Source organism: Globicephala melas, chromosome 10 (genome assembly GCF_963455315.2).
Source record: "Globicephala melas chromosome 10, mGloMel1.2, whole genome shotgun sequence".
NCBI classification, from domain to species: domain Eukaryota; kingdom Metazoa; phylum Chordata; class Mammalia; order Artiodactyla; family Delphinidae; genus Globicephala; species Globicephala melas.
This window is the reverse complement of record NC_083323.1, coordinates 38,202,596-38,225,193: the sequence shown is the minus strand read 5'-3', so window position 1 is coordinate 38,225,193 and position 22,598 is coordinate 38,202,596. Positions and strand designations below refer to the sequence as shown.

The 22,598-nt window shown below is 36.4% G+C and overlaps 1 protein-coding gene across 1 annotated transcript in view; it reads left to right on the top strand.

The window, feature by feature from the left end:
- The window catches only part of OTOGL (otogelin like), a 149,371-nt gene that overhangs the window by 5,734 nt on the left and 121,039 nt on the right, over nucleotides 1-22,598 (top strand). Inside the window, 5 exon segments of the mRNA XM_060306649.1 lie at nucleotides 3,200-3,266; nucleotides 5,137-5,235; nucleotides 9,063-9,217; nucleotides 15,314-15,435; nucleotides 18,523-18,728. Coding sequence (XP_060162632.1) covers nucleotides 3,200-3,266; nucleotides 5,137-5,235; nucleotides 9,063-9,217; nucleotides 15,314-15,435; nucleotides 18,523-18,728 — 649 coding nt within the window.

Genomic DNA, 22,598 nt, shown 5'->3' with positions numbered 1-22,598 from the left:
TGCTTTATAAAAAAGTGAATCAGTTATACATATACATGTATCCCTGTATCTCCTCCCTCCTGCGTCTCCCTCCCACCCTCCCTATCCCACCCCTCTAGGTGGTCACAAAGCACTGAGCTGATCTCCCTGTGCTATGCGGCCGCTTCCCACTAGCTAGCTATTTTACGTTTGGTAGTGTATATATGTCCATGCCATTCTCTCACTTCGTCCCAGCTTACCCTTCCCCCTCCCTGTGTCCTCAAGTCCATTCTCTATGTCTGCGTCTTTATTCCTGTCCTGCCCCTAGGTTCTTGAGAACCTTTTTTTTAAGATTCCGTATATATGTGTTAGCATACGGTATTTGTTTTTCTCTTTCTGACTTACTTCACTCTGTATGACAGACTCTAGGTCCATCCACCTCACTACAAATAACTCAATTTCGTTTCTTTTTATGGCTAAGTAATGTTCCGTTGTATATATGTGCCACATCTTCTTTATGCATTCATCTGTCAATGGGCACTTAGTTTGCTTCCATGTCCTGGCTATTGTAAATAGAGCTGCAATGAACATTGTGGTACATGACTCTTTTTGAATTATGGTTTTCTCAGGGTATATGCCCAGTAGTGGGATCGCTCGGTCATATGGTAGTTCTATTTTTAGTTTTTTAAGGAACCTCCATACTGTTCTCCATAGTGGCTGTATCAATTTACATTCCCACCAACAGTGCAAGAGAGTTCCTTTTCTCCACACCCTCTCCACCATTTATTGTTCATAGATTTTTTGATGATGGCCGTTCTGACTGGTGTGAGGTGATAACTCATTGTAGTTTTGATTTGCATTTTTCTAGTGATTAGTGATGTTGAGCATCCTTTCATGTGTTTGTTGGCAATCTGTATATCTTCTCTGGAGAAATGTCTATTTAGGTCTTTTGCCCATTTTTGGATTGGGTTGTTGGTTTTTTTAATATTGAGCTGCATGAGCTGCTTCTAAATTTTGGAGATTAATCCTTTGTCAGTTGCTTCATTTGAAAATATTTTCTCCCATTCTGAGGGTTGTCTTTTGGTCTTCTTTATGGTTTCCTTTGCTGTGCAAAAGCTTTTAAGTTTCATTAGGTCCCATTTGTTTATTTTTGTTTTTATTTCCATTTCTCTAGGAGGTGGGTCAAAAAGGATCTTGCTGTGATTTATGTCATAGAGTGTTCTGCCTATGTTTTCCTCTGAGAGTTTGATAGTGTCTGGCCTTACATTTAGGTCTTTAATCCGTTTTGAGTTTATTTTTGTGTACGGTGTTAGGGAGTGTTCTAATTTCATTCTTTTACACGTAGCTGTCCAGTTTTCCCAGCACCACTTATTGAAAGGCTGTCTTTTCTCCACTGTATATTCTTGCCTCCTTTATCAAAGATAAAGTGACCATATGTGCGTGAGTTTATCTCTGGGCTTTCTATCCTGTTCCATTGATCTATATTTCTGTTTTAGTGCCAGTACCATACTGTCTTGATTACTGTCGCTTTGTAGTGTAGTCTGAAGTCAGGGAGCCTGATTCCCCCAGCTCCGTTTTTCTTTCTCAAGATTGCTTTGGCTATTCGGGGTCTTTTGTGTTTCCATACAAATTGTGAAATGTTTTGTTCTAGTTCTGTGAAAAATGCCATTGGTAGTTTGATAGGGATTGCATTGAATCTGCAGATTGCTTTGGGTAGTATAGTCATTTTCACAATATTGATTCTTCCAGTCCAAGAACATGGTATATCTCTCCATCTGTTTGTATCATCTTTCATTTCTTTCATCAGTGTCTTATAGTTTTGTGCATACAGGTCTTTTGTCTCCCTAGGTAGGTTTATTCCTAGGTATTTTATTCTTTTTGTTGCCATGGTAAATGGGAGTGTTTCCTTAACTTCTCTTTCAGATTTTTCATCATTAGTGTATAGGAATGCAAGAGATTTCTGTGCATTAATTTTGTATCCTGCTACTTTACCAAATTCATTGATTAGCTCTAGTAGTTTTCTGGTAGCATCTTTAGGATTCTCTGTATAGTATCATGTCATCTGCAAACAGTAACAGCTTTACTTCTTCTTTTCTTATTTGCATTTATTTCTTTTTCTTCTCTGATTGCTGTGGCTAAAACTTCCAAAACTATGTTGAATAATATTTATCACCCTTTTTTCTTATCCTTCACTCTTTCCAGTTTTTCTAACATCATCTGGTCCTCAATTTGACAATTATGAGGCAAATTTTGGGAATGTGTATTCTGGTGAATGTAAAAATGCTGTTGGAAAGGACATTGCCCAAGATGATACACTAAATTGGCATTAAGTTGGAGTAAAAAATCCATAACTGATTAGTTTTAATAATCCACAGCTATTTGCTACTATTCCATATTAACCTCTAGAAATCCTAGGGTTTTATCTGGGTTGCTTAGATTAATGTAAATCTCTTTCTTGCTAATTTTTTATGTGTGAGGCATTATGCTGGAATCTTTATATACATTATTTTATTTATTGTTTGAACTACTCAGTGAAGTATATATGTGTCATTGTTCTCATTTTACAGACAAGTAAAAGGAGGCACTAAGCAGTTAAGAAACTTGCCTTAGTAATGGCAGAATCAGGACTCTAATCCAGATCTGTTTGATTCTATAATTCATGATCTTAATGATTACCCTGAAGTGCCTTGGGCTCTATAAACAGATACATTTAAATTTCTACGAACTTTAAAGTGTCAGCTCTTTGGAGACTGAGGGTGTCACACTCACACTTCAGCAGCAGAGACTTCTGTGGATGGTGTCTGCACAGATGGGGCTGCAGGAAGTGGGTACATCACTGTCTGTTGGTCCTTTGGTCCCATGCATTTTCTCCAGACCCATCTGCACTTGAAAGTATTAAAAAACTGCTACTCCTGCAGGCAAAGCAGTCAGTTAATGCAAAGATTAGATTCTGACCAGGCTCTTTTCCAAGGAGGGCAGGGAGGCAGAACTGAGGTCAGAGAGCATAAAGGACTTGTCAAATTCAGGTAAGAAGCAAAATCAACCTTGAAATCAGATCTAAGTACAACCTTAGCGGAGCCCTTTCTGCCTCTCCAAGATTTTGCCTCAATAACCCAAGGAAATATGGAGTCAGCTCTCTATAATTTCTGTGTTTGTAGCTGTTTTCCAGATTTTCCAATTGCATGTTTGTCTTGAATTAAATAATTTAATTCTCTTGAATTCTTATTTCTTTCTTTTAAAGTTTGAAGCAACTTCTCCAAGATATTTCTTCCATGAAGCTATTAATTGGGGTGAGAGTAAAATAAAAGGTTAGTGCTACATCTATGTTTTTGTATTTACTTTCTCAAAAGACCCTTTTGGGGGATATAGTGAATCAACTCTCAATGATTTCCACATAATGCATGAAGGAAACTGAGCCAGGGTGGTAATAGTACTTAGTAATAGTTTGTTTACTTCATATAGAAATTTGAATTATATTTGGAAATACACAAGGTTAAGCAGTTAGACAAAGCTGATAACTATATGACCAGGAAAGATATCACTGGGTATCAGGAGCTTTTTTTCTGAATCAATTACTGGCTCCTCGATTCTTTGACATTGCTTTTTTTTTTTTTTTCGGTATGAGGGCCTCTCACTGTTGTGGCCTCTCCCGTTGCGGAACACAGGCTCTGGACACGCAGGCTCAGTGGCCATGGCTCACAGGCCCAGCTGCTCCGCACCATGTGGGATCTTCCCGGACCAGGGCACGAACCTGTGTCCCCTGCCTTGGCAGGCGGACTCTCAACCACTGTGCCACCAGGGAATCCCGACACTGCTATTTTTGCTTACCAATTTTCCATTTCCATTTAGCAGAATGCTAATGGTAGTTTGAAATTCAATTTGAATTTTTTGTTGCATTTAGAATAGCAGGGATTTATGACTAGTTTTGTTTTGATATCTGTTTTCAGGAGGATACACAGGGTTGTAACTAAATTTTTGAAGGAGATACATTTGCTTACATAATTACTTTGACACTTATTGATTGGAAAAATACAAGATTGTAACCTAAGATAAAATTTGAAGATATATATGCCGCCCTAGAAAAAGAAAACTGCATTTAAATTTATGAAAAACATCATTTTAATCTATATTTATGATTAAAGTTAAAGCAGCTCATTTCTCCTCAGTTAAGATATACTTAGAGAGTTGTATGTCTTTAAATGTAGAGACATTTTAGATCAATGAATTTTAAGGTGAAAGGATAATAGAGTTTTAAAATTCTTGCCTTCTGCAGAGCTGTGGTTAAAATACCGCAATTAGATAAGTGCCTTTCATGACCTGACCGTATTCCGGAGAAGGCCAATCTTTAGTAAACACTTTACGGTCACTCAGAGATGTTCTCTAATTCTATTGATGTGTTACTTAAATCCTTTCTGCTTGAGTTTTGCCAGTTGTCTCTTGTGTTCTCCTTATTACAGGACAAATTTTCACTGTGATTCATCTGCAGTTTTAAAACTCACTAAGGAGGTCATAGTTTTTCTTCCTCTTTTCAACATAATTCTTTGGGGTGATTTTTCTTGCCATGAAAGAAAGAATATTTTTGGTGACAACCAGCAGTGACGTTGGCCTTTGCCCCGTTAAAATTAACTATGGGTCAGAAAGAATGCATCCATTTGTAATTAAGCCTGAGGATTAATACACAAACTTCAAATGGAATGTTTAATCATTCTCTTAAAAAAGTAGTTTCCTTGTGATTTCTATTATATATTGTGCCTGATCCCTTGAGCTAATGATGGACGTTTTTCTTTAATACAACACTTGCTCCTGGAGAAGTAGCTGATAAGACGTGCCAAATTCCGTCAAGGGAATCATCTGCAGCTTGTGTATTTCTGGTTCTCATCGTCTGGGACAGGGATTCCTTACATGGGAACTTGACCTTTCAATTGCTTGAAGGAGGCTAACCTTTGCTCTCAGGGTAGTTTGAGATGTGAAAGCCTGTCTTTCTTGTTTCACGGCACACATAATGAAATGAACTAGATAGAGACTTAAGGGGCTTAAGTCTTTAGCTCATCAAGGCAATAGGCCCAGGGTTCTGTTTTAGTTAACAGAGGTTACTGTTAGTCCAAGGTAAATCTTGACAGATTTATGTTTATAAAAACTGATGCACACCAGAAGATAACTTATTTTTTTGCCCTACAGGTTCTTGTCCTCATGAATGCCTTAACGGAGCTTTCTGTTCTAAGGCTGGTACATGTGACTGTCAAATATTTCAGGCACTTGGGACACGGTGCCAGATTGGTAAGTTTCAGGGATACTTATGAGAGAATTATGAGATGCCGTGGAGAACATGAAGGCATAATTTGCTGTATTAGTGTTCATTCTTTGGGAGTTGGTACAATAATGTTGTGTATTAACTAGAGTATCCACAATTTATTTCCAGTAATTTTGAAACAATGTGAAAGAAAATGAGTATGCCCACTTTAACTTCTCACTGAACTCTATTTCCTCAAGTGTTTTTTCTTTTCTGTTTTTAAATTTTTATTTAATTTTTAAATTAGAGTTGATTTACAATATTATTATTTTTTCATATTCTTTTCCATTATGGTTTATTACAGAATATTGAATATAGTTCCCTGTGCTATACAATAGGACCTTGTTGTTTATCCATTCTATATACAATGGTTTGCATCTGCTAGTCCCAAACTCCCAATCCTACCCTCCCCTGCCCCCCTCCCCCTTGGCAACCACGTCTGTTTTCTATGTCTCTGAGCCTGTTTCTGTTTCATAGATAGGTTCATTTGTGTCATGTTTTAGATTCCACGTATGAGTGATATCATATGGTATTTGTCTTTCTCTTTCTAACTTACTTCACTTAATTTGATAATTTCTAGGTCCATCCACGTACCTGCAAATGGCATTATTTCATTCTCTTTTTTTATGGTTGACTAATATTTCATTGTGTGTGTGTGTATGTTTGTGTATGTGTGTGTTTGTGTTTCACATTTTTATCCATTCATCTGTCAATGGACATTTAGGTTGTTTCCACGTCTTGGCTATTGTGAATAATGCTGCTATGAACATAGGGGTGCATGTATCTTTTCGAATCATAGTTTTTGTCTGGGTATATGCCCAGGAGTGTGACTGCTGGATCCTATGGAAACACTATTTTTAGTTTTTTGAGGAACCTCCATACTGTTTTCCATAGTGGCCGCACCAATTTACATTCCCACAAATAGTGTAGGAAGGTTCCCTTTTCTCCACACCCTCTCTGGCATTTGTTATTTGTAGATTTTTTTAATGATGGCCATTCTGACAGGTATGAGGTATTACCTCATTGAAGTTTTTTTTTTTTTTAAACATTTTAAAAAATTTCTTTACTGTTGTATCTATTTTATTTATTTATTTTTGGCTGCATTGGGTCTTCGTTGCTGCGTGCGGACTTTCTCTAGTTGCGGCAAGCGGAGGCTACTCTTCGTTACGGTGCGCAGGCTTCTCAGTGCTGTGGCTTCTCTTGTTGTGGAGCATAGGCTCTAGGCACACGGGCTTTAGTAGTTGTGGCACATGGGCTCAGTAGTCGTGGCTCATGGGCTCTAGAGTGCAGGCTCAGTAGTTGTGGCACACAACCACTTAGTTGCTTAGTTACTCCACAGCATGTGGGATCTTCCTGGACCAGGGCTGGAACCTGTGTCCCCTGCATTGGCAGGCGGACTCTTAACCACTGCACCACCAGGGAAGCCCCCTCATTGAAGTTTTGATTTGTATTTCTCTAATAATTAGCAATGTTGAGCATCTTTTCATGTGCCTGTTGGCCATATGTATGTCTTTGGAGAAATGTCTGTTTAGGTCTTCTGTCCATTCTTTGTTTTTTTTTTTTTCTTCTGTTATTGAGTTGTATGAGCTGTTTGTATATTTTGGAAATTAAGGCCTTGTTAGTCGCATCATTTGCAAATATTTTCTCTCGGTCCGTAGGTTGTCTTTTCATTTTGTTTATGATTTCCTTTGCTATGCAAAAACTTATGTTTTATTAGGTCCCATTTGTTTATTTTTGTGTTATTTCTATTGCCTTGGTAGACTGACCTAAGAAAACATTGGTATGGTTTATGTCAGAGATTGTTTTGCCTTTATTCTCTTCTAGTAGTTTCATGGTGTCCTATCTTATATTTAAGTCTTTAAGCCATTTTTGTGAGGTTGCGTTCTAACTTCATTGATTTACATGTGGCTGTCCAACTTTCCTGACACCACTTGCTGAAGAGACTATCTTTTTATCCATTGTGTATTCTTGCCTCCTTTGTCAAAAGTCAATTGACCGTAGGTGTGTGGGTTTGTTTCTGTGCTCTCTATTCTGTTCCATTGATCCATATGTCTGGTTTTGTGCCAGTACCATGCTGTTTTGATTACTGTAGCTTTGTAGTATTGACTGAAGTCTGGGAGGGTTATGCCTCCTGCTTTGTTCTTTTTCCTCAGGATTACTTTGGCAATTCTGGGTCTTTTATGGTTCCATAAAAATTTTAGGATTATTTGTTCTAGTTCTGTGGAAAATGTCATGGGTAATTTAATAGGAATCGCATTAAATCTGTATATTGCTTTGGGTAGTATGGCCATTTTAACACTATGAATTCTTCCAACCCAAGAGCATGGGATATTTTTCCATTTCTTTAAATCATCTTCAATTTCCTTTATCAATGTTTTATAGTTCTCAGTGTATGAGTCTTTCACCTCCTTGGTCAGGTTTATTCCTAAGTATTTTATTTTGTTTTTGATGCGATTCAAGTGTTTTTTCCATTTTAAATGGTACTGGCCCATTAAAACCAGGCTTCCAATTCATCTCTCTTTTGCTTTATAAATTAGATTTGTTATTTGGAGCCACTCATTCTTTTTGACTTTGAATTAATGGAACATTCTGTACATAAAAGAGAAATAGTGTTGAGAGCTCTTCAAAGGCAGAAGGTTCTTAAAAATATTTTTATCTATGGTGTCTAGGTTAGGACCCTACATCAATAATGACTAAAAAGCATTCATTTGTTTAATGAGTATTTATTAAGCATCTACTCGATCCCAGGCTGGGCACTGGGAAGAGTGAGTAATATAGACATGTTTCTGCCCTCTTGGAGGTTACAGTCTAGAGGAGGGGGACCAACACATAACAGATACACAGTAATTACACTTGTGACGTTCTGTAAAGGGAAGTGCAAGATTTTATGAAAATATGCAACAGAGGTAAGGCATACTATCAGAGAAGACTGCCTGAATAATGAATAACTCTGTTTTTTCTTGAAAAGGCCAAAGTTGGCCAAGCCTAATACATTTAGGTAAATTACAAAAAGAAAAGATAAAATGATTGTGCCTTATCTTTATGCTCTTTATAGAGTATATTAACACATTTTAATGTCTTAACCAATATGTATTACACGTTTTGAGTGCTCCGTAAATGTCACTGATTTTCATATTAATCTAGAAGGAAGGGTCTACAAAATCAAAATGGAATGGAAGGTGACCCACAAAGGTATAAAGGGAGATAGGCATGAAGGCAACAGGAGATAAAGTTGTATGCTTTAAGACAAACACTGCTTACAATGTGACCAGTTTGAAGTCATGAATTCCTAAATTCCAGCATACTTTGGATGATTAATGCTCCCCATCCCCAGGTCCCAGGCTTCTAAACATGACTTTTTGGTCAGTGGTTAATTTTCTCTGTGGATGCTATTATTTTTGAAAGAATTGCAGAGACTAGAACACTGTCAGTGTTAATTTTTAGAACACTTAGTGGTGACATTTCTTTCTTTCTGAGCCATTATATTTGCTTTATCACTATCACCTTCTTTTACTTTATCATTATCTCCTCTCTTCCTCTCTTCCAGAGTCTTTGTTTGGAAGCAAAAATTAAGGAAGTTTCTAACATAAATCCTTTCTTCAAAACAACTTGGAGACCATGTTTTTCTTCAGAAGAGTTTGATAGTTTTGAGAGTAGTTGGTAATTTTGTTAGGTATTTTTCCCTGTGATATTGTCCACCAAAGAAGAAAACATTTATTTTAATGAAAATTAGAATTACCTAGCATGACTGAACCTTGCCAGAAACAGGTATAATTTGTTTTATTCTACTAAATATTATCCTATTTCTTTTCAGTGCCAAACATGGGCAGTGGCAGAGATGGGATTTGCAAAAGCTGGGGACAGTACCACTTTGAAACTTTTGATGGCATCTACTATTATTTCCCAGGAAACTGTTCTTACATCTTTGCGAAGGACTGTGGTAATTTGGAGCCTCGGTACACTGTATGGGTAGGTGATTCTAGGACATAATTAACTTAAAAATTATTTCTGGCCAAGTCTGTATTTTTAAAGTACTGGACAAATCATGGAAAATATATAGTAATCATAGCATGAATACTTAGGGCCCTGACTAGGGAAGGAGAGGGGCTGGTTCTGAATGGGATGGGCCAAATTTGTAGCTATTTTGAGTATATTTCTATCAAGATGGAGCCTAGGACTGGGAGAAGAAAGGTTTGCATCCATATGGTAGGGACATGTAGGCAACACAGAAATGTCTATATCATGGATGACATAATATCAACTCCAGTTGACATACTCATTCTTCACGTTTTATTTGATCATGTTGAAGAGAGGGTAGGTTCAGGCATCAATCATATTACTCGTGTATGTTTCCTTCTTGACATGTCCAGTGTGATGGCCATCTGGATGTTTTAAAATCACATACCTCGGTCTAATCTGGGGGCTGGAATTTATTAAATGGAGTGTATGAATTATATAAACACAGGCTAAAGGATGTGGAGACAGGCAGCTAATTTCTAGGTAGACTGATACTATATGATTGAGCATAGAGAGTTAGTTCTTAACTGCAGAGTTCTTTCTTCAAAAGAATTCATAGGAGACATCTCAAAATGCGAGCTGCAGAGTAGCTCTGGTAGAAGTAAGGAAGTAGGGACCTCTTTCCCTGCTGTTGTCTTCCTCTGAATTTTCTGGTATCTCGAAACACAGCTAGAAAACTGCAGTGCTGTCCTGTTCTAAAGCTAAAACCCTCCATAACTATCATTTGTTTGAATCTCTGTTGTTGAATCCCTCCGACTTATGTTGGAGTTGCCTAAATTTTCCTCCTCTCTTAGACGAGGCAAATATTCAAAAGTAGGCCCTAAAACTTTTCAACAGCAACAAATCCTTGTGCCCTCAAAAGGAAATGAAGTCTATTGAAAGTTAACTTATGGGACATAAGGCTAAAACATTGGAGGTCTCTTTAGGTAAGGAAGTTAGTGGCATGCGTTTTTAGTTCATACAGGGCTCAGTCCCCTATTGTCCTTTACTCATCCACTCTAGGAAGGAGTTGCTGGGTTTATCACTCAAACATCTTCTGACTCTCTCATTGAAATGTTCTTGTCCAGTGTCCGATCCTTTTGAGGACTAAGGTGTCAAGTAGATAATTGTGTGATCCTAACACACAATGTTCAACTGTGCTTCCAGAGTTAATAGATAATTGTTTTTACTTGGCTCTGTTTGGTTGGTGGAATTTGCTTTCACATTAACAAATCCATTTACTTTAAATGTCATCTTTCCCCGATTGTAAAAGTTGTTCACCTCTTTTGTAGAAAATTTGAAAAAATTCAAAGAAGTCTAAAAAGTACTATCAGAATGATCAGTCAAGGCTTATCAGTGCTAATGGCTTCACATATTTCCTTCTAATTTTTTTCCTCCGGATTTTATACACATAAATTTGAAATTTTACTATGCATAATTTTATTTCCCGCATTTTCACCTAATATTATATCAAGAACTTGTTTTCCACGTGAAATGTTCTTGACAAACACAGATTTTGTTAGCTGTTATTTGTTCCAACTATGGAACACTGAAATTATTTAATTGTACCCTCTTTTAGAAATTTAGATTTAAAAAATATTTTCAGTATTTTAAAAGATGTGTGTTAATAAATATCTTTATGCATATATCTTTTTATGCTCTTGATTCTTTTCTTTTTCTTCTTTAAATTCAATTTTATTTTAATGAAAATAATACATGTACTTAGTTTAAAAGATTTCTTCAAGATATATGAAGCCAAAAAATAGCCCCTCTTTCCTTTACTCCTTGACCCCAGCTGAAGTCTGATGCCCCAAAGGCAATTACTTCAATTTTTTTAGCTGTTTCTTCTGGCTTTTACCTAACATGTCAAAATGTGCTATTATTTCTTTATTTATCAAAGTTAGGACTTATTTCTTCACTTCTTACTATGGAAAATGGGAAGTCATCTGTTACGTTATCCTTCGTGCCCCTAACACACACACACACACACACACACACACACAAACACACACACTTTCCTTTTCTCCTCCTAATAGTTATATCACCGTTATTGGTTAACTATGTGGTTTTTATACTATTGTTTACATATTGTACATATATGAAAAATATTTATATAAATATTGTTGAGAGCCAAGCCTAATATGTTATTGTGATTTTATTTCTCTGTACAATTTTATAGAATTAACATTTATCCCATTTTTCATTTGCTGCATTTTCTATACTTCAATCATTTTTTCCTTCAAAGTATCTCTAAACAACTGTTCTCAATATGGTCAGATACATCAGACAATCTCTCAGTTTCTCTTTCCTTCCCATGTGATGTCCCTTCCTCAGTTCTTCATTTTCCTGTTCCACCTGAGAGTGGTTGTTTTTGAGCCTACTGTACACCTAGCACTTAGGATTTTATTCACCACCTTCCTGGAGAATTTCATTCTTCTCTCTCCTGTATTGGTTTCCCTGTTTCTTAGGTCCCGTGAAGTGTCTAGCAGTCCTTGAATTTTGTTCATACTTGAGAGATAGGCTCTAAAAAGCTTATTGGATGCTCTGATCATGTGGGCAGTGCTTGTTTATAGTGCTTTCTGGAAAGGGAAGATATTTTCCTGGAAAGAGTGTTACTGAACTAGGTTCATTTTGCCCATCTTGCAGCAAGCCAAAATGCTGAGGTGCTGGGGTTTGCAGCAAAGAGAGGGTTTATTAGGCAGCCAAGTGAGGATACAGGAGAACAAATCTCAGATCCATCTCCCTGAAGGCAAGGGTCTTGGGGTGTTTATTGGATAAAGAATAAAAAAGTAGGGTGGCCTGAGGCATGGAAGCCTGGGGCAAGGTGACTGGAAAAAGGTGTGGGGAATCGTTGTTCCAGAATGGAGGCACTTAGCATGATCTGAGGGTGTTTTCAGCCCTCTGACGTCAAAAAGTCACCACACTTGCACATTGGAGCAAGTTGGAGGGGAAGGGGTCCTCTCCAGTCTTAACCAGCTAACTCAAACTAGACACCCCTGACACCAAGTTCCTGGAAAACAACTCGGGCAAACATCTTATTGTTTAGGCTACATGTTGCTTGGAGTACATGCAAATCTTTGGTAGCAACAATTAAAACGACCTTGGTTAGTGAAGGCAGGTGAAATAGATTTGACTAATGATTACCCATGTTTCAAGAGTGCATAGGAGGGAGAAATTTGAAATCTTGATTATAGTTTGGAAATCACTTTCAGAATGTTGAAATTCAATTCATTCTGATTTCTGATCATTTTGCATATGGTCTTTTAAAATTTCCCCTCTCTTTTTTTTTTTAAATTTAATTTATTTATTTATTTTTGGCTGTGTTGGGTCTTCGTTTCTGTGCGAGGGCTTTCTCTAGTTGCGGCAAGTGGGGGCCACTCTTCATCGCGGTGCGCGGGCCTCTCACTGTCGCGGCCTCTCTTGTTGCGGAGCACAGGCTCCAGACGCGCAGCCTCAGTAGTTGTGGCTCACGGGCCTCGTTGCTCCGCAGCATGTGGGATCTTCCCAGACCAGGGCTTGAACCCGTGTGCCCTACATTGGCAGGCAGATTCTCAACCACTGCGCCACCAGGGAAGCCCTCCCCTCTCTTTATAGAAATTTTTAGTTCTTTTTATCCCCAATGTTCTGAGATGTCATTATGTGAATTTTTTTTTTCTTTTTTTCCCATCGTGCTAGGTACTTGATAGGCTCTTTCTAGCAATCCAAATCCTTCACTTTTGGAATAGTATTTCTTTCTTAATTTCCTCTCTTTCTCTCTTTCAGAAATTCTGTAATTCAGATATTGGAGCGCCTGAACTAAGTGACTGATTCCTTAATTTTCTCACTGATTTATTTCTCTTTTCCATCTTTTTGCTTTTTTGTTGTACATTTTGGGAGATTTCTTTCCAACCTTAAATATTTATCTTCCAGGGGTTCTATTTCAGTTATAAGTTTTTCCTATCGTACTGTCAATATCCAATCACCTATTTTTATTCCTTGAATTTCATTTTTAACATCATTTTATTCTTGTTTCATGAATGGCCTTTTCTCACTGTTCTCCCTGAAGATATCAATTGTGGATTCTTGGAAGTTTATTTTTCTGACTTGTTTTTGATTCCTTTGATCTCCTTTCTTTTGTTTATTTGGCACCTGCCTTTCACATTGCAGGCTTTTATCAAATGATCCATGAATGTTTATTCACATTTGAGAATTAGGCTCTAAAAGCTGGTTGGAAGATCTGAATACATGGATGGGGGCGTGCTTGTCTAGTGGGAGATTGAACAGGGAGTCTCTGGTTTCATTAAATAAGCCTCCAATATTCGTATCTGTACATCTTTTTCAATTTTGTTTCTTCAAGGAAACCTCCTCCAGTATCCTGCCTGGGGTCATATGTCTGGATTCCTGGATACTGAGAACATTTTAGTTATACTCCTACTTTAGGCTTTTTGCATTTGCTATTCCCTTTGCCTAGAATGGTCTAAATATCCATATGGCTTGCTCTTATCCCTCCTTCATCTTTACTAGAATTTCCCCTTCTCAGCGAGGCTTTTGTTGGCCATTCAGTCTAAAACAGCCCCCAACCCCCCAACAACCCTCGATACACATGCTGTCTATCTCTTTTCTCCACTTAATATTTCTTCATGTCATGTAGCATGGTGCATATTTTAGTTACATGTAGTTATATATTTTTTATTAACTGTTTTTCTCTAATGGAATATAAGGTTCGTGAGGACAGGTATTTTTGTCTATTTTGTTGACTTCTACATCTCCAGAATCTAGAACAGTGCCTGGTACATAATAAGTGATCAATAAAATTTGCTGATTAATCACTAAATTATATATTACATTCTTGCAGTATTAAAAATCTATCTTATCATTGGTGATTTTTCTTATCACTTTTATGCTTTGAAAGTTCTTTTCCATCTATATAGTTATATATATTTTCTTTCAGCTATTTTCTGCTGTCATTATTTGGACTTTTTAAACTTTATTTTGGTGGTAGGGTAAGAGAAACTAACATTCCTCTTCTCCTTTCTTACTTTTCTCTTTTCTTCCTTGCTTTCTTTTTTATTTTTACTAGTAAACTAATACTCCCATCAGTTTTTTGAGAAATAACCTCTCTTCCCTAAAGTGTTTGGACAATTTTATTTTTAGAGTTATAGTTACTTTTGCAACCTTTAAATATTACTTTGTGTAATATATATATTTTTAACATCTTTATTGGAGTATAATTGCTTTACAATGGTGTGTTAGTTTCTGCTTTATAACAAAGTGAATCAGCTATACATATACATATATCCTCATACCTCTTCCCTCTTGTGTCTCCCTCTCTCCCACTCTCCCTATCCCACCCCTCTAGGTGGTCACAAAGCACCGAGCTGTTCTCCCTGTGCTATGTGGCTGCTTCCCACTAGCTATCTATTTTACATTTGGTAGTATATATAAGTCCATGCCACTCTCTCACTTCGTCCCAGCTTACCCTTCCCCCTCCGCATGTCCTCAAGTCCATTCTCTAGTAGGTCTGCGTCTTTATTCCCATCCTGCCCCTAGGTTCATCATAACGACTTTTTTTTTTTTTTAGATTCCATATATATGTGTTAGCATACGGTATTTGTTTTTCTCTTTCTGACTTACTTCACTCTGTATGACAGACTCTAGGTCCATCCACCTCACTACAAATAACTCAATTTCGTTTCTTTTCATGGCTGAGTAATATTCCATTGTATATATGTGCCATATCTTCTTTATCCATTCGTCTGTCGATGGACACTTAGGTTGCTTCCATGTCCTGGCAATCACGCCACATAGTTTTAGAATATTAACATCCTGTATGTAAAGATTCAGATCATTTAAATAAATATGCTAAATTAACTTGTACTTTATGAAGTTACTTCTGTTGTCCAATTTCTGAAATAAATTTCTTTTTTTCTCTTGAAAATCCTAACTGTAGTTATAATTTTGTGAAGTTTCATGGGACTAATGATGCTATAGAGCTGTAGACGTGCATTGTGGATTTAGTTAACTCAGATGAAGGCAAGTTTGTGTGTTATTGTTGGTTTCTATGCTTTCTCTTTTTTTTCTCCCTTTAAGGTTCATAACAGCCCTAAATGCCTTGGTTCAGTGTATTACTGTTATCGGTCGATCAGCTTGTTCTTTTCAGACCAAGAGGAAATTCAAATTTATGGGCATGAAATAAAAAAGAATGGAATCAGGTAAGATGATAAATGATATAATGAAAGTAATACAACGGATTAACAGAATTTCTAAACATCTCACTCTGGAAGTGAATGTGGAGAGAAGGGAGAGGATTTCTTCAACAGTAACCTTTAAGTTATAGCATACAGACATAAAAATTTCAGTAGGCTCCAAAGCCAACCAGGTGGCCAGGAATCTAACAGTTTAGCCTCCCTAATGTTTTTGCAGGATACAAATATACTTATATAGGTGGAGGTAAGATTATTACATCTACTTGTAAGAGAGATTCAGGAGAAATCCTCATAGTTCAACTCAAATTATTTTTGCCCCCTTTCTTAAATCTTTTCTTCTTCTTTTTTTTTAAAGCAGTAAATCAAAATAAAACTTAACCTCTGAAAATCCTTTCCAAATTTGTGTGAATGAGGTTTGGGTGTCAGGATTTTCTGTTAGTGTTCTGACGAAGAGTTGAGAGTCAATAAATAACTGGTCTTCTTGAATAGCTAAGAGAGGGGCCCACTTGTAGAACTGAAACTTTAGGGGAAGCGGATGTTTATTTATTTGGTGGAAGGTTTCATACATTTTAAACTAGAAGTACTGTGGAGTAATCTACCATCCAATCTAAATAAGTATAGAAATACTCAATTTTAAGTTGCCCCCCCCATCCTTGACACACTCTCTATCCCTTTTCTCTGCTTAATATTTCTCCTTCATGTCATCTAGCATAGTACATATTTTAGTTACATTTCATCATAAATTTTATTAACTGTCTTCCTCTAATGGGATGTATTTCATGAGGGCAGGTATTTTTTGTGTTTTGGCTGACTTATGCTGAGAAAAGTAAATTGTGTGATAGCACAATTCTATCCATCATGCAGAATTCGCCAGCAAGTGTTTGAACCATGGGCATTTTTTCCAGGGCAATGGCTGTACCAACCTATGTACTTTTTTTTCAGTTTAGATTCCTCAAGAGGCAGCAGATGATAGCAGGAAGGGCTTTGGATGAAGCACCAGGGGAGCCAGGCACTGACCCAGGTTTTTTCATAGTCAGGCAACCCCAAGCAGCCCCTCTGCCTCTCTTGGGCTTATTTTCTTCATCAATTGGGTTCTGTACTTTTCATTTTCTTATAAAAGAAAGATTATCAGTTTGAAGGGGAAGGCAATGTACTTACATATGTGTTCCTTGGAGCTTAATTTAAACAGTGGTTTAGGATTTTTATATGGGATTTGGGGTAACATAGTGGGCACTTAAAAATTATTGTTTTGTAAAACAAAAACGCCATTTAAGTAGATTTTCAAGAATACTAACCCTTTGTTAAATATAGGACATGATATTTAAATTTTAACTCAGAAAAAATATTTCTTTGAAGATTTCCATTTGTATAATAGAAAGAAGATGGTTCGTATTATTCAGCTAAATTGCTTATAATAATGCTATACTGGGCCTAGGGCCTATCTCATAGCAGATGCTAGATAAATGTTTACCAAAATGAAGTCAAATGTGTTTGGCTCTGCACATCATACTTTACCTTTCTGGACTTCAGTTCTCTCCCCTGTGAAATGCAGGGTTTTGGTACATATGAACCTGTGAATAATTTTCAGTATTAATCTGTGCATTCAGTTTAGTTTGCATTGTTAATGTTTCAAGTTGCATGGAGGTTTTCTTAAATTTATGGGAGATTATCTAACTTGTAGTATCATCACCCATCTCTACTAGCATCTTTTAATGTATAGACATTTGGATAATCACAGTTATGCACGTTTTGTTTTCAAAAATTGTGTATTTATTCAAATTTACTATGAAAGAGATCAAGTGACAAATGACCAAACCAAGGAACACCTGCAAAAGAAAAACTATACCTTGCCGCAGTGAACATCCCATTGCTATGGAATATCTTTATCAAACATGACTCACTTTTTTCAAGTATAGCTTTTATAAACTTGCAAACTTAAACAATATTATTCGTACTAACTTTTACTAGGAATTGAAAATGAATTTCTTATGTTTATAATTTTTAATAATAATAGATTATGACAGTAAAGTCATTTATTCTCTGGTGTAAATTTTAGTTATTTTCCTATTATAAATCTTATGACTAAAAAAATTATCTGCACACATACTTGTGCAAATGATTACAGATATTTTGAATTGTTTCTTTAGGGACTATCCCTATGTTAATGAGTATGTTTAATTTTATAGTTTTTATTTCATGTAGCCATGTTCTTACTGGAAAGGAACTCACTAATTTGAAGTTTTTGAGAGAAATGTATGAATGTACCTACTAACCTCTCACCTCACATTATTCACTTAGCCTGACTAGTTTTCTTCTGTCCTCTTATGTCTCTCACTTCTTCTGTATGTGTACATGCTTGTGAAAAATGGAAAGAATAGACATTGGATCAGGAGTTTAAATATTCAATGTGACCCTTGCTTAAATAGACCAAATTGTATGCAACTTAAAAATTATGAATATAATCCTTACAAATACTGTATGGAAAGTATTTTTTATTCCTAATAATATACTTTGCAGCATTAAAAATAAAAAATTATAATTAACATGGCTTTTTCTTTTGGAAAACAATGACTTGTACCAAGGTGACATTTTGGGGATAGAAGCTCTTATTTCTTTACAGCCAAGTTTGAAACAAAATTAAACAAAATCATCACTCAAAAATGTGTTTACATACTTTGAGTATTGTTTGTTCTTACTTCAAAATTGTTGAGCAGCATTTTTAGATTATCTTAAACTCTCTAGATAAAAATATAAATACATTCAGCTCTCATTATTCTAAATAGACAAGGTTATTTTCCAGATTTTAAAAATCACTGACATTTAGCAGAAGTGTGCTTTTGGTTGGTTGAAAGAAGCATCCAATTATAAGTATAAAATCTTAATCAGTATGCAAAAATAGGTATCATTTTTACTCTCTTTTTATTTCAACATTAAAATTTCAAAAATGTTGAAAATCTAACTGCATAGTTTATTCAATAATTTTGAATAATAATTATCTTTTATTTAATTCTCATTCACTTCAAGAAAGAAATAGATCATCTGTAATTGATGTTTCATCATAATTCTTAGATTGCCTTTGTTCTATTTTTCAAGTTTAACATTGCCTCAGACAATTGGACAGGTTTTCATTGAGAAACTAGCTGACTATATTCTGGTGAAAACAACCTTTGGTTTTTCATTGGCTTGGGATGGAATATCTGGAATTTACCTGAAGCTGTCTGAGGAGCATAAAGGGAAATCATGTGGCCTATGTGCAAACTACAATGACATTCAATCTGATGATTTCATCATTCAGCAAGGTAAGTGGAGCAGAAGAAATGGGTGGGTACTTCTGAGCTCTTCTTCCTTCACTGATCACTCTGTTTATACCCAGAAGGGTACAACTTGTCCTAGGTTGGGTAAAAATGGTAGCTATCGCTTGCCTGCTTATGTGATTTTAAGTGAAGCTTGAACAGGAAAATATTTTTGTGTCATTCTTGAAAGCCATGAGCTAGCTTACATTTGCTAAATTAATACAAGTCAGGTCTTACTCATGTAACAAATACTAACTGAGCATTTACTTTGTGTCTGGCACTGTTGTAGGAGCTTGGGATATATCAGTGGGAAAAAAAAAAGCTTCTCCCTTCTTGGGGCTTATATCAACATTTTAGTGATTCAGACCCATTTGGGGCAAACTTGTCTACTTTTGGGCAACAGATAGTTTGCTTCCAGTCTTGATAGGAATAAATTAAATGACTTCCATGTAATAGTTTTGTAAATACAATAAAATGTGAGCAGAATTGATAAAAGTTGAGTAATAACTTGGAATGGTTTTTTATCATGTATAATGATGTACATATCATTCATTCATCTATTTATTCTAAGTCATGAAACTGATCCCAGTGAGCTGTTAAAAATGGGTTTTGTTTCAATATGGGTACTAGTTTGCAGTGGCAACAAAATAAGAGAATTACAGGACACAATCATGATTTAGGTCCACATATAAATGTGCAATAAAAAAGAATACTGTTCTTAGTACCAGAAGACCTACCTGGCTTTGAATCTTGTTCAGCTCTTACAAGTTTTATAATTTGAGGCATCTCAGTTAATCTCTCTGATACTCAGTTTCTTCAGCTGTTAAATAGGGATTAAAATAATTTGGAACACAGAGCATTGTTAATAATAATAGCATAGCTTGATACCATTTAGTAATAGTTAATATGAGTACATAGCTATATTATGCCCAACTCTTACAACATCCTGTAAAGTGGGTGTATTTTCTTAATTTTACAATGAGGACACAAGGTGATGTGCCCAATGTAACACAGCTTGTAAATGGTGTTATCAGAGTTGAGTTAACAGATCCAGCTGGCTCCCAATTCTATTCTTAGATAAATGTGAGAGAAACTGACTTTTAATCTGTAAAGCGCTATATAATACTGTTTGTTTTATATTATAAAATTAATAGAGGAGAGTTGCCCATATGTTGTGTTTTAAGGGAATGAAAATCCTACTTAGAGTTTGGGTTCTGGAGTCAGAATGTGGGATTCATATTCTGCTTTGCCACTTGTTAAACTTTCTAAGTTTAATGATATACTAGTAGTGTATACTTCATAGAGTTGCAAGGATTAAATGAGGTAATCCCTGTAAAATACTTAGTACAGTGTCTCGCTTGGCACATAGTTAATACTGAATACATTTTAGCTAATTTATTATCATCTCCAAGTGTTCTCAATGAGCCTATAATGGAGCTAACGTGAAAATGTTTGATTAAAGACATTGCTTTAAGAGGCCCTTGTCAAAATGCAAACATTTTCCCAGGATGCATAATGCTTCATCAGTATTAGTTTACTAGTAGCTAAAGAGCAGGGCTTCAAGGAGTTAATTTTCTTACATGCAAAATGGAGATAATAATAATGACCCTTAGAGCTTCCTAGCCTCTGAGAATCTAATGAGAAAATGTAAGTGAAAGTGTTTAAAAGTCTGTGAGCACAGTACAAATGTACAGTATTGTACATTTCATCACGAAATGGTGTTTTGCATCCGGTTGGGTATTTAGAATGAGAGAGTTCACAAACTTGGAATCTTGAGACTATATTAGGAAGTAGGGTTTTGGACGTAGGCAGAACCAATCAGATGGCAGCTATTGATTTCTTTTTCTTCTGTATCAAAGCTTTATGAAAAAAATAATACTCAATTCAATTCTCAATGTTAGAGTTAAAGACTGCCATGGGCAACTTCCCTGGGAACATCTAGGGAACATGGTATAGAAGTTGGGATAGAAAATAGCATCCGCTCTTGTTAGAGGCAGAGAGACTCAGATTAGGATTTGTGTTAAGAGTCAGACAGACTTTGATAACCTGGAACATAAAATGGTTGCTTACAGTGAGATAATTGGGCAGCAGGCAGAGGGGTGTTAGCAGATTATTTGTGGGAGAAGACCGGAAGGAGGCAATTTGACTGAATTACGGCTGAACTGGCAGAAGGAAAGAAGGACCCTGGAAAGTATATGGAAGGAGCCTAAAGAGAGATTTCAGCTTTTTCACAATTTTATTTAGTGCACAGAGTAAAGCAGAATGATAAAAAAACTAACTTATGATAATTTATAAAGATGTGACTAGAACCTGCTTTCCGATTTTCTCTCATACCGTAATAATGCAAGAATACGTCTACAGGTGAGCTGTATTACCTTTAGCTTAAAGATGCCTAGTATTTTCTTGAAACTCAGCCTGTACTTTGCTGATTAGATAAATCTTTAGAGGCAGAGAGGGAGTTTGATTGAATCCCATTGAATTAATAATTTCTTAAAAGTGATTAAAATTGTATTTCTCTCTGCATTCCTATGCATTCTTCAGGCATGACTTCACAAAGAAATGAGCCTTTTCAGAATTTCTGTAGATATAGAAATATTTAAATTTGTTGTCTAGTTGAGATTCTGGTTCCATAATTCATGTCTATGGCTAGCTACTCATAGAAGCCCTGATTTACTCTTGTTTTTCCCAGCATAATAATTACTACTGCCTCTCTTTCACTCTTAGAAGTGTTCCAATATGGACAGTAAATTGCTCCGTTTGTAGTACATTTTATATGAAACATTTTAATTTTAGTTTTGCAGGCTCCCGGACCACCAACTGATATGGATTTAAAGTCTCATAGTAACTAACATTTGTGACTTTTTTGTTAATGCAATGTAGTGAAAACAGCTAAATATGTGGTTAAAAGCTGGAATTAAAGTGAACTCTAAGGGATTGCCCAGGTTGTTTAGTTACATTAAAATTTGTGCATAAATATGGAAATATGTGGGCCTTTAGGAAATATTTTTGATTCTGCAGACCTTTAAAAGTATGATGATGCTTTGAAATGAAATGTGACTATAAATTTACTTAAAAGGAACATCAGTTTTTCGTTTTAAAAATAAGTATATTTGGCTTTCCTGGTGGCACAGTGGTTGAGAGTCCGCCTGCCGATGCAGGGGATACGGGTTCGTGCCCCTGTCCGGGAAGATCCCACATGCCGCGGAGCGGCTGGGCCCGTGAGCCATGGCCACTGAGCCTGCGCGTCCGGAGCCTGTGCTCTGCAATGGGTGAGGCCGCAACAGTGAGAGGCCCGGGTACCGCAAAATAAATAAATAAATAAATAAATAAATAAATAAATAAATAAATAAATAAATAAAATAAAAATAAGTATATTAGGGCTTCCCTGGTGGTGCAGTGGTTGAGAGTTCGCCTGCCGATGCAGGGGACACGGGTTCGTGCCCCGGTCCGGGAAGATCCCACATGCCGCGGAGCGGCTGGGCCCGTGAGCCATGGCCGCTGAGCCTGCGCGTCCGGAGCCTGTGCTCCGCAACAGGAGAGGCCACAGCAGTGAGAGGCCCGCGTAATGCAAAAACAAAAAAAAAAAATTAAAAAAAAATAAAAATAAGTATATTAGACCAGACCCATGCTTGGTTCAGGGTATAGCATTTCCAACAATATCAGAGATAATAAAGTGGACCAAACATCTAGGACTCTAATAATCTAGTTAATAAATATGGAAAACTCCCTTGTATTTATTCGTTCACTTATTTAGCAAATATATTTTGGGCACCTACTCTATACCAGATAGTAAACTAGGGATCCAGCAATAGGACCGCTTAGACAAGCTCTCTCCCTTCATGTAGTAGAAGGCAAAATAAATAGACAAATTAAAAT